General features: G+C 33.5%; 1 protein-coding gene across 1 annotated transcript in view; it reads left to right on the plus strand.

Moving 5' to 3' along the window:
* Positions 1-2,420: 2,420 nt before the first annotated feature.
* Positions 2,421-13,152, plus strand: part of wdr18 (WD repeat domain 18) — a 94,489-nt gene continuing 83,757 nt past the window's right edge. Inside the window, exons 1-3 of the mRNA XM_067387390.1 lie at positions 2,421-2,631; positions 6,155-6,265; positions 6,949-7,082. Coding sequence (XP_067243491.1) covers positions 2,422-2,631; positions 6,155-6,265; positions 6,949-7,082 — 455 coding nt within the window. The 5' untranslated portion in view covers position 2,421. The remainder of the gene's footprint in view (positions 2,632-6,154; positions 6,266-6,948; positions 7,083-13,152) is intronic.

The following is a 13,152-nucleotide window of genomic DNA, read 5'->3' on the forward strand; positions in this document are numbered from 1 at the left end:
TGTTCAAAACAAAGGCATAGCTTGATGACAGCAAGTTTGAGTGCGGAATCTTGGGTCATGTGGTCTTCACATCACAGCCGGAAACAATCGGGATAGGACTCAGGAAGAAATCATGTTCATGGATGAGATTATTAACGTTACTGTATGAAGCAGAGCAGGACTAAGTGTTGTGGGAGCTGAACGAGGCCGCTGGAGCAATTGCGCAACACAAGCCTCAAACTTTTATTATGCCGCAGCGGCGCTGCTTCCGCTTTTCCAGTCATGAGTATGAGGTAACACAGCTCTATTTATCATATTAGATACATTTGACTTTGTTGAAAATGATGTTATAACGTTACTCTGTGCGTTCACTCTGTTGGTGGCTGCTGCGGGACACTGTTGCACACTGCAGTAAGCTAGATAAATTTTAGAATATCATATTAAATACAGGCAATTCCTCACACGTCCCAGAGCCTTGGTTAAAATTGCAATTTTCTCATGATTTACAAATAGTTGGAAACTTTATTGTAAGTACTCAAGTGAACAAAATATATAACACTGGCCTAGTGGTTTTTTGATATTTTACTACAATAATCTTACATATTGCACCTTTAAAATAAACCTACCATAAAAATTATAGACCTCTCATTTCTTTTTGAACAAACTAACAAAATCAGCAGGGGATCAAAGAATTATTTAATGAATGCAAGCAAAAATTGAATTTAACCCAAGAAAAGTTTAAAATAGTGCATTTAACAAAATATGTTTTCTTTATATGTAGTAAAACTCCTACCAGGGTGAAGATTTTTAGAAACTCCATTTACAGTGTTGTTGTGTAGATGGTGAAACCAGAGATTTTGGTTTGTGACGTTGGAACTGGTAATAACCTTTTTTTCCAGACTTCTGATTGGCCAACATGGCTTCATGGTTAGGGTTATATCGCCACCTGTTGGTTTGACAATGCTCTTGACAGCGCTTTATAGCATGTTTTTGTGTTTTCAATTTTTAAAATGGAGGAAAAACTCTGTTTAATATAAAAATACCAGTGTACGTGTGGACTGGGCCTTACTTACTTATTCACAATTTTTAGGAACATTTTTATTTTATATACCTGTCAAGGAGTATATGATGGTAATCAATGCCATTCCCTCAGAACTTATGAAATTGCTAGGAAATTATATAGATGAAAAACCGAACTTAGATCTTAGTCCTAAACTGGAAGGTATAAATTAAAAAGATAAAAAATGAAATAATAATCTCAAATTTCCACTGTTCCTTTAGCTATTGGATTTTGGAGATCACAATTTCAAGATGTCAGTTGAAAAGAAACCTTTAAAATCTCAAGAAATTTTGTATCCCTAATAAAATTAGTGAGGTATCATTTAAGATTGTCTTGTCGTTTATCTTGTATAACAGGCAATTGCAAAGTTTTGAAAAGATATGACTTGAAATGTGTTTTCTATAAAGAGGGAAATGAGAGTATTGTCCATTTATTTTATGATTGTATTTACACACAACTATTTAGTGTGATCTTGCTTTTTTGTTGTTATTAAAATAGTACTAACAATGAATTACAACACAAAGAAAAGAATGTCTTTTTTTTATGATAATACTGGCAACTTCAAAATTTGGTATATTGTGAATTTACTCATTATATATGGAAAATTCATTATCCACAAATGTAAATGAGAGTGAAAAAAATGGGACAAGAGTGAACTAAAATTGTACTCATTTTAAAATAGAAATAAGTGACTACTTGTACATGCTAAAAGAAACAAGGAATAACAAAGTGAAAAAAAAATGTAAATTATATTTTGATGAAGCCTAAAATCTATTTTTTGAATAATATATAACTCTTTGTACTTGTTTATAGACGTATTTTGTACTTGTTTAAACATAAATTGCTTACTGCTTCCTCTTCTTTTATAATTTATTATGGGCCTATTTGTTTATCATTTGATTTGATGTAGCTAATTGATATGTTATTGGCCTTGTATGTTCATTGTTCAAAAGATTGCAAAACAAAACAAACAAAAAACAATGTGATCATGCAATATGGAGATACTATGAAACAAGATCATTATTAATTCGAAGTGGGTGGCTTTTAGTAAAGTGGTGCTTTAGAGTAGGCTAATCATCTGACTCCTGAAGCTGATTCCATTTTTACATTCTCATTTCATTTGTAGCAAACTTCATTTTCCTTAACACACAAATCCTTTTCAAAAACGTTTCACAAACTCTAAATACGTGAAAACTTTACACTTGAGTCTGACAACAGCAAAAATCCCCTTTCACTCACGACCAAAAGACTAAATAAAGCTCACGACTTTTAGAACTTTGATAAAACAGCAATACCCAGGAGTCTCTTACTTTATCGGAAATGACGTTTCACAAACCCGCCCCTCGTCGCCTTCCAAAATAATCGCGCTTTGTCTATCCAACATGTCGGCGCCCGCAGAGATAGTTCTGTCCACAGATTCAGCGGGACAGCTGTTTAACTGTGCTGTTTTCGACCCTCATTCCGGGGCAGAGTTCTTGTCCTATCGTGGGGGTAACACCTCCTCCAGGTCTTTAACAGTCTTGAACGGAGAATACATATTAGGAGCTCAACTCTGCAAGAACTTCATAAACGTGTGGGAGATCCAGAGAAAGGTGGGTAGAGCTGCAGCATGTTACTGAAAATAAACATTGAACACTGGTATTATACTCAACAAATAAGTAATGAAAGCAGAATTGTCCATAACAAGTCTTCAGTGTAATTTTAAAAAGAGCTTTATGTATTAATGGACAGCTGACATGTCAAGCCGTGACAGCGGTGACTCGAGTCGAGTGTGATACATGGTTGTCAGGTCTGGCATTTATGTATTTATGTATTTAAAAAACAAAAAACGTTTTATTTTATTTTTTGTATAATTATCATACATGTGATGCAGTGAAGTTCAGGCAGACATTAAGCTAATGATTATGTCAGAAACCAAAATTTAAAAAAAGGAATAACAAATTTATTAAGTGAAAATGTAAAATTATAAAGACGTGAGTACAACACATCCTGGAGAATACTACATATGAATATCAATCAAACAGAATAAAAGATAACGAGTAACAATAATGAATAAATAGTAATAAATAATATCTGATGGAGGTTAATATATGAAATATCTGAATACATGAATTTAAAGATAACATTAAGGAACAAATCATAAATTAATAATATGGATAGGAAAAATTTGAATTAAGAAAATCATCAAAAACATTGACCGTTTTGATAAACCAACATGCATTTTCTGAGTATTTTTTTTAGTGCTGCAACAACGAATCGATAAAATCGATAAAATTCGATTATTAAAAGAGTTGTCAAAGAATTTCATTATCGATTTGTTGTGTCGCACGACTATTACGCCTCTCAATAAGACGCGGAGATGTTTGAGTATAAAAAAAAGCGCGGTTTAGCGCGAAGCAGAGCGGAGCAAAAATAAATAAATAAACAGCAGAGCGGAGGTAGAGGAAAGACCATCGAAGAGTAAGCAAGTTTGTGAATATTTTTAATAAACAAGGAAAAACAAAATAATATCGATCCATCTGTCATTCAGTGTTATTGTGGCTACGTTCAGCGCTCTTGACACGCAAGACGCGTCGCTATGGAAACATTAAAGGCAAACGTTCTAAAATAATGGTCGCCTTAAAACTCACTCTGGGGGGACAGTTATTAGAATATTTTAAACTCACGCTCAAAAGGGTTCATATTAATCAAACAACAAAAGACAGAGAAAATCACTCACTGCTCTTTAGCTTTAATAAGGATTTATTATATATTATATTTAATCCATAAGGAATGTTGTATGCAAGTTGTTATAAAGAATGCATATATCATTCAATGAAAAGAAGATATTGTGTCCTTCTTTAGGAGGAGTGGTTTTATTTAATTATAAGATAATATTTTTTTTTATGTCACAGCAGTTAAATCTATGTCTGTATTGCATGTTCAAATTTTAATATTATTCATATTAATAGGTTAATACAGTAGATGTTTTCTGCAGGAGTATATAATGGGTTTGGAAATTTTAGAGAAATTCTTAATGCATTACAATTTAACTAAACCCGTTAGATTTAGCCAACTAAAATCTTGTGATATTTAGTCAACTACTAAAACAATTCAAATGACTAAAACAAGATTAAAACTGAATGGCATTTTAGTTAAAAGACTATGACTAAAACTAAATAAAAATTTGCTGTCAAAATTAACACTGATCTGTATTTATTCTGTGCTTTGTCCCATTTCGGTTATTGTTGACAAATATATTTGGGAGAGAGTGAGTGAGTGAGTGTAGTGTAGTGTAGAGAAGAAGTTCTACCGTTCAAAAAAATCCTGTTAAGTTTTCTGATTTTTCTTTATTAAAAAAAAAGATGTATTGTTCTGACAGCTCAGGTCCCTTTAAACAAAAATATACATCTTTTTGTGCACTTTATTTTAAAAAAAAAAACTATATATTTGGCAGATGTAAAGCATACATGTGTATGTTTTTTTGTATTAGTTCATTTGTTTTTTGTTTTTTATTACTTCAACAGCTCAGGGATGTTAAAAGAGCAACCTGTTTTTGCACGTTCTGAGGATTTTTTGCACTGTGAATTTGCACTGTCAGTTCTGTTTTTTAATAAAAGGTTGGAAACGAATGCCCCCCCGATTAATCGATTAATCGTAAAAATAATCGACAGATTAATCGATTATTGAAATAATCGTTAGTTGCATCCCTATTTTTTTTTCTGTATTTTTGATCAAATGTGCATGTTATGGACTGGGGGAATGCACAGTGCATGCAGGGGGTGTGGCCTCAAAAGCCCTGCAGTAAGTAGTGTGCTATGTGAATGTCAGGGTAAAAATTCAACTGAAATTGCATTAAATCTGGTTGTTTTAACCAAAATTATGCTGCAAGATGTTTTTTTAACTACATTTAAAGGTGCCCTAGAATTAAAAATTGAATTTTCCTCGGCATAGTTAAATAACAAGAGTTCAGTACATGGAAATGACATACAGCGAGTCTCAAACTCCATTGTTTCCTCCTTCTTATATAAATCTCATTTGTTTAAAAGACCTCAGAAGAACAGGCGAATCTCAACATAACACCAACTGTTACGTAACAGTCGGGGTGTACGCCCCCAATATTTGCATATGCCAGCCCATGTTCAAAGCATTAGACAAGGGCAGGACGTCTGGATGTGCACAGCAGAATCATCAGACTAGGTAAGCAAGCAAGGACAACAGTGAAAAATGGTAGATGGAGCAATAATAACTGACATGATCCATGATTACTTGATATTTTTAGTGATATTTGTAAATTGTCTTTCTAAATGTTTGGTTTTCATGTTGCTAATGTACTGTTAAATGTGGTTAAAGTTACCATCGTTTCTTACTGTATTCACAGAGACAAGAGCTGTCGCTACTTTCATTTTTAAACACTTGCAGTCTGTATAATTCATAAGCACATCTTCATTCTTTATAAATCTCTCCAACAGTGTGTAATGTTAGCTTTAGCCTGTTAGCTGCAGCCTAGCTACTATCAAACTCATTCAGAATCAAATGTAAACATCCAAATAAATACTATACTCACAGGTATCGATGTATGTGTGCAGCATGCATGACGAACATCTTGTAAAGATCCATTTGAGGCTTATATTACCTGTGTGAACTTTGTAAATGCACTGTATTATAGTCGACAGCTCAGAGGGGGAAGGGAGCATGCAATTTAAAGGGGCCGCAGCATGAATCGTTGCATAAAATAGGCAGTTAAACAAAATAATAAAAAAAAATCTGTGGGCTATTTTGAGATGAAACTTCACAGACACATTCAAGGGGACACCTTAGACTTATATTACATCTTGTAAAAAAACGTTCGATGGCACCTTTAAGTACCCTGTTATAGGCTAACCTGCAATTTTGCAAATTCCCTGTTTATTCCCATTAATTCCTGTTAATTCACATATATTCCCATTAATTACCATTTATTACTGTTAATTCCCATGGAAAGTTTCTAGCTTTGAAAATTTCCAGAATTTTGCAAGCCTAATAGTCATTGCTTGTTAATTTCTTATTGAACATATTGCAACAGCTGTTCTAAATGCCCCAAACAAAGCTTTTCTGCTCTGAATAACTTTGATTCTGCACATCATTACCTTTCAGGACCAGCTCCAGCAGAAGATTGTGTGTCCTGGGATAGTTACGTGTCTCTGTGCATCTCCTAATGGTCTCTATGTACTGGCCGGCATTGCTGAAGCTATATACCTGTGGGAGGTAAGGAGATTTGTTTTGGTTATCAAAGAATATAACACCATTTTACATGATTTTATTAAAAAATGCATTGAAAATTCATGTTTATTGCTTAAAATTCACAAAATATTTTTGGGGGCATGAATGAACAAATCAGTCAGGGTGGTGCAACTGTCCTGATATCATAATAAAAGAAAGAATAACTGTGATTATGTGTCAAGGTCACTTGGTCTTTTAAAATATCAAATATTTCAAGACAGAAATATTTCAAGTTTAGGTTGTAAAGTGTCATATGGTGCGACTCCCCAAAACGTAATAATATTTATAATTTTTTATAACAATATTTGTGAAAAAACAAAAAACATTTACCTTGAAAATATATTTAAAAACCTCTTGTGTGCATGCACATATATTTAAGGCCTAAGGAAAATATGGACTTTTTACTTGATGGTTGGTTAAGCCACATGACATGTGTAATAAAGGTGATTAAATTAAAATTTCTGTTAAAAATGGCATAATTTTTTTGCAAAGAGACAGAGTACATTTTAAACATGGTCTTTTAAACTAGATTTTTCCTAGTCTTCATTGTTGACACACTTTTTTGTCATTAACTCTTATGACAACTGACTTACCGTTGTCTCTGCATATTAAGCTGGGACCGGACTCATATTTTATAATCAACTTTACCATTTAATACTTTCTAATAGGTGTCAACAGGATATTTGCTGGCTATTTTGAGTCGACACTATCAGGACCTGAGCTGCATCCGTTTCACTGATGACAGCAGTCATTTTGTGTCAGGAGGGAAAGACAATCTGGCTCTCATATGGAATCTCTCCAGGTGCGTTAAAAGCTTCACTAATTCTACATTATTTTAGAATTTACAACATAAATTGTGGGTATGAGTGAAGTCTTGACCTCAGTAAGTGACACCAAATCTACAGAGGTTTCCTCAGTTTTTCAGTTACACATGCAGGGTAGTTACACATGCAGCGTGTCTCATCATTTCTGTTAATAGAGAAAAGTTGCTCTGTTTCCAGCAGACCAATAATATCAGTAATATCATATTCAGCCCCAGACACTGAATCTTTGTCAGAAGATATGTCTTCTCTCAGCCTGAGAGTTGAGTGAGAAAGCCAGGGAAGAACAGAAGCAGGAGACGAAGTGATGATAATGAAAAGAGTTTATTGAATAATCTTAGTTGTGTATGTCTCAAAGCTATTAATCAGTGTTACTACTCAATACTCTGGCTTCGTCTGGATGTCTCAATGCTCTGACTTCGTCTGACCATTACAATTCAATTCAATATAATAACAATGTAAAGTAATGTGTTATGTTACTTTTGCATTATTTTTTCTCATCTGGGATCAACAAAAGAACAAAACAAAAGTTCTATTACAACAAAAATAACAAAAGAAATAACAAATACCTCATAGAAGAAGTGCTTTTGGGCAGTCAGTATTTTCTTATAGAGCAGTACATACTTGGAATACTATACCCATAGAACTAAGAAATATTACATATCTTTCTTCTTTCTCTAAAAGGATAAAAGGGTGGTTATTGGATAATCAAATATGTATTCATAAATAGTGGTTCTTTGTTTGTTTTTTGGTCTTGTATGTATTTTTTTGCTTTTGTGTGTGTGTTTACCATCAACCTGCCAGGGACTGCAGATGAAAATTAGCCAGAATGGCTAAATCTGGCACATTTACATAAGAGACTTGTTTCTTGTGTTAATTAATGTGCATTGTCCTCTTTTAAAAATAAATAAATAAATAAAAAAAAAATAAAATAAACAAAAAAAGTTATATTTTTGGCAAATGTAGAGGCCCTTTCTTGGCAAAAGTTAAATTAATAAGCCTCAGGCTGAAGGAACTGTAAATTCACATCTGTACAGTAGAGGGCGTAGTTCAAACAAGCAAACCTTTCAGCTGTGCTGCCATTCTGGAATACAGAATAGGATGCAGGAAAAGTAGTAAATGAGTAAATATATGCTCACAATTAGTCCAGAGCTATTTTAGAATAACCATCATGTTTACACAGCACGCACAACTGCACCTACTACTGATTTCTTTCAACATTGGACAGGAGAGCTGTCAGTCAATAAATGGAAAAACAAAGTTAACTTATAAATTGACAATGAAGTGATACATAAAAGATAATTGCAATTTTTTTTTTTTTAATCTGTAGCCTTTACAAATTATATTAAACACTATGATAATGGGTGTTCACATTATTTTCTTCACACAGCTTATAAATCACAATGTTTTTGTAAAATTTAAAAATGCAGAAAGTTTTAGGGTTAGGGGATAGAATGCAGATTGTATACAGTAAAATATACAGTATATAGTAAAATATACAGTTAAAAAAAGTTTATGGAGTGTCCCTATAAAACATATATGTGTGTGATTTGAATGTAATTCAGTTAGTAAGTCGGGTCAGGTTAGTCTGTAAAATTTAATGGAATACCACTGTTAGTACATGAGCCATGTCTTCCCATTCACTACTGTTAATCAGATAATTAGTGAGATGAATGAGAAGATGAATGATTTCAGCTAAGCTGTTTTTACCCTGCTGGTTTATTTTAATGGCTTCTAGTCATACTTTAAATTTCACTTTTTAAATGAATTCTGTCCTGCAGTGTGACATGCTTTATTCCATCTTTAATATTTAGAAAATAAAAAACTAATTATTTTGTAATTATGCATGCAGTTTTCATGACCTCATATTCTTTTAGATAATTGATATTTTTACTTAAAAAAATGGTCATACTGCAGGAGCAATTAAAATGAATTAGTGAAGTTGAAAACTGGTTGTTATAATGGTTGTATGTTTTACTATTGTTTACAATATTGACTTTAATACAGTAATGAAAATCAGACACATTCCTGTCCAGACAATGATTTAAAAAAAAAAAATAAATAAATAAATAAATAAATATATATATATATTATATTAATGATTTACATTTCTATTTCATAAATATTAATAACTTGACTTAAAGACAGTACAACAAATTTGTTGGTAACACTTAACAATAAGGTTCATTAGTTAACATGAACTAATAATGAACTGCACTTATTCAGCATTTATTAATCTTTGTTAATGTTAATATCAGCATTTACTAGTACATTATCAAAATCATGAGTTGTATTTGTTAACATTAGTTAATGCACTGTGAACTAACATGAACAAACAATGAACTGCTGTATTTTTATTAACTAATGTTAACAAAAATGAGCAAAATGAACAAATGAACCTTTTTGTAAAGCGTTACCAATTCGTCTTACCAAAACACAAATATTTTTGAAATATAACCTTTACATGTTCAGTTTTTCTTTACCCGGATATATCCTCAGTATCTCAGGGTTACTTCCACTTTATGGCCAGTAGATGGCACCGTGAGTGTTTTCAATGTATTACAACAGGTGCAGATGGTGATAGAAATCTAGATAAACAACCATACATCTCCACTTTGTTTCAAAATGGCTTTAAGAACATCTCAACCAGAGTAATTATGATACAAAACATGTGAAAAATGACTTTCAAACAGACAAAACCTGCAACTCTCCGTCCCATAACCTCAGGTGTTTATTTTCACTTCTGCCAGATATGTTGTGGCAGTTCATCTTCCAAGCTGTTTATGTTCAGCGGATCTGTCCGTCTCTATTATGCTGTGCTGTTATTGTTATCGATCTGAAAAAAACCCCCATACTTTTGAAGCCGTAGAGGTGAGATTGATAAGCAAAGACATTCACTTCAAAGCTCTCTGAGCATTATCAATTACGAGGGATTCCCAAGCTTGTGATATTTTTGAAGACTTGCATCTTTAGGCTTTCTGCTGTTTTTTTTTACTGGCGTAACAGCTGGTTTTGAACTGAAGGTTGAAGGAGAAGACCAGCAATTTCTCTCAGTGAGAGACATAGGAATCCTAAATGGAAGTCCAGAGCCAACATGTTTGTTTGATGGCATTAGCTAAGGTAAACCAGGCCCACGGGCTGCAATATATGAAAGAAGGCAGGAGAGACCTGCACAGCCATCAAACCAGGATGAATAATTCAGCGTCTGTCTCCAAGTTTTGAAAGGAGATGACGTGCATCTATTATTCTGTATCGCTCGACAGAATAACCTCTCAGCCATCACAATAATCAACATTCCCTGACCCTCACATGCTGCTGAGAGTTCTCGACTTTAAAAAATCACATACAGACGTGTGAGTTCACCGCGCTTTGTTTCATCTAGTGAGCTGCCTATCTAGATGGAATTTTAGTGCCCACAAATGCTTAATGTTTTTGAACAATGACTAAATACTTATTTTTTCCAACATGCAGTAAATATGCAATCCATACACACATTGACCTGAATATACAATTTCTATGATGAGCATGTTTTCAATCAAAATTCACTTTTGAATCCATTTTAAAGGGGTTTAAACTCCTAAAAATCTACTAACTACATATTTAAAATAGTTTGTGACTACAGTGGTTCAACCTTAAAGGGATAGTTCACCCAAACTGCGTTCAGCATTCGCTTAGTGAGATCTGATCGCGCTCTGACAATGCCAGTGATGTCTAGCACTCATTGAAAAATGAGACAGAAATACAAAAAAACCCCAAATGACTAATAAAAATGACAAAAGCATATAACAAAAAAACAAACTAAAATTAGACTGAAAACTGAAAATATAAAAATAAAAGCTTATCCAAAATGGTAATAAATATAATAATACTAAAATTAATACTGGACTATGCAAAAAATGTAATGATAATTTTGAATCTTTAAAAAATAATGATTAAGATGTGGTGTTATTACTTTTTAACTTGGTTACACCACATGACATTACATTTAAAACATTGAAAATGCAATAAATCTTTATCAAATTATGAATACGAATATGAACAAATATGAATAGGACACTTAAAAGAACCTGGGACACGTGTTTTCTTTTTCTTTATTTGTGGACAATCACACTCTTAAAGGTGGGGTAAGCGATATTCCAAAAACGCTGTTTGAAAGTTAGTTGGACTGACACAACAACAAACGTGTAGCCAATCAGCATTAGGGTCGTATGATGGTCGAGAAGACAGAATGAGCAAGAGGGCGATTTGAAGATAGACTGAGACACAATACAAAAGGAATATCACTGGAATGAAGGGTTATGAGTCTAAGGCCGCGCACACACTTAATGATTGTAAGGCTGATTATAAATGTAAATTGATACTTATGACTGATTACGCTCAATTGCGTCCAGTCAGAGCCAGTTGCTGTGATTACAGTCAGCGTTCAGATTCCATTTGTAAGTATTTAACCCTCAGGGGTCTGAGGATTTTTGGGGCCCTGGAGAAGGTTTGACATGCCCTGACATTTTTTTTGCTTTTTTCAGTTGTTCATAAACATAATAATGGAAAAAGTGTCATTACACTGTATTCAGCACAAACTAGGCTACAATAATATGTGAGGAACATGTATGTACATGTTTGTATTTTTGAAGGAATAACGTTTATGCGTGGTTATTGAAAAAACAAAAAAACTTAAGTCACTGAAATAAAGCCAAAATATATATATATATATATTGAATCTGTTTTCACAAGACTTCTGGTTATTGGAGGTTGTAGACTAGAGTTTTTTTCTTAAAAATTACGTAAAAATTATGCTGCCTGCTTGTTCATATAAAACAATAGAGAGATTTAAAGTTTCTAAAACATCTTTGGTCAAGAAACACCGTATGCGTGGAGGCGTGAATCATCATGAATAATGAGTGATTCTCACCTGAGAAGACAAAAGAATCGCATAAAGAGCTCTAATGACCTGCATAAATAATGAGCTCTTTCAGTCAGTTAGGCTGTGAAAAAACCCTCTGTGGATCATGTCTCAAGCTCATCAATGGTGTAAATCAAACATACAGAAAAAACAGCAATGCTGTGAAATATTATTACAATTTAAAATAATGGTATTCTATTATATTCTTTAAAATATAATGCATTTCTGTGATGCAAAGTGTCTGAACAGTCATGTTACCTCTATGGCATTTCATATAGCCTTTTAGCTTAAAAGCATGCACATTTGGAGAAATACTGATGGATTCTCATATGTTTGTCAATTTTCTATACAGAGGAGTAATATTTATTCAATATTTATTGTCATTACTATGAGCACTGGATACTGTGTTTTCAATTCATACTTGCAGCCGGAGGGTGCTCTGTGCACCTTTAGTCAACAAATTCATCTAAAGAAGAACAGGAACCAGGAACTAACTGCATATCTTCTAGAGGTCGCTAACCATGGCTTTAACATCCAGATAAACACTTTTCAAGACAATAAATACACGATTGAGACGATGTATGCATGCATTGCCTCAGTATTTGCCTCTGAATAGCGCTGGCTCCGCGGGCGTGGCCGCATTAGCGGATAATGAGCTGAATCACGGACTTCTGACATGGCTCTCTTTTTATACAGATTAAATAAGCACAGAATATTTGTTTTCAATTTGACTTAAACGATTTAAAACCTGACATTTCAAGGTTTTTTTAGACAGAAGTCTCATTTTTTTGTGATTAGTATTCACTAAGTTACAGTTCATTTCCTGAGAGCTATCAGATTGCACTTCGTTCAGAGGGAGACGAGAGATCACACTTCAGGGTTTCTTTATTTTGCAAAAAGCACAACATTTTGGTTTTACTCTGAGTGTACACAAATAAAAGAAGATATTCCACAGATTAAAATGGTGTATAGCTCTTAATTGTATGTGCAACATTGACAGAGTATTTTGAGTGTCTTTCACACTGGTTAGAAAAAAAACGCGGTGGTCTCGCTGGCGTGACCGCCGACCTGAGGGAGTTAAATCTGCTTCAGTCGCAGGAAATCGCTATGTGTTGAGCACATTCTTAGAATGGTTTAGCTATGTATGCCCG

Source organism: Chanodichthys erythropterus, chromosome 6, assembly GCF_024489055.1.
Source record: "Chanodichthys erythropterus isolate Z2021 chromosome 6, ASM2448905v1, whole genome shotgun sequence".
In the NCBI taxonomy this organism is placed as follows: domain Eukaryota; kingdom Metazoa; phylum Chordata; class Actinopteri; order Cypriniformes; family Xenocyprididae; genus Chanodichthys; species Chanodichthys erythropterus.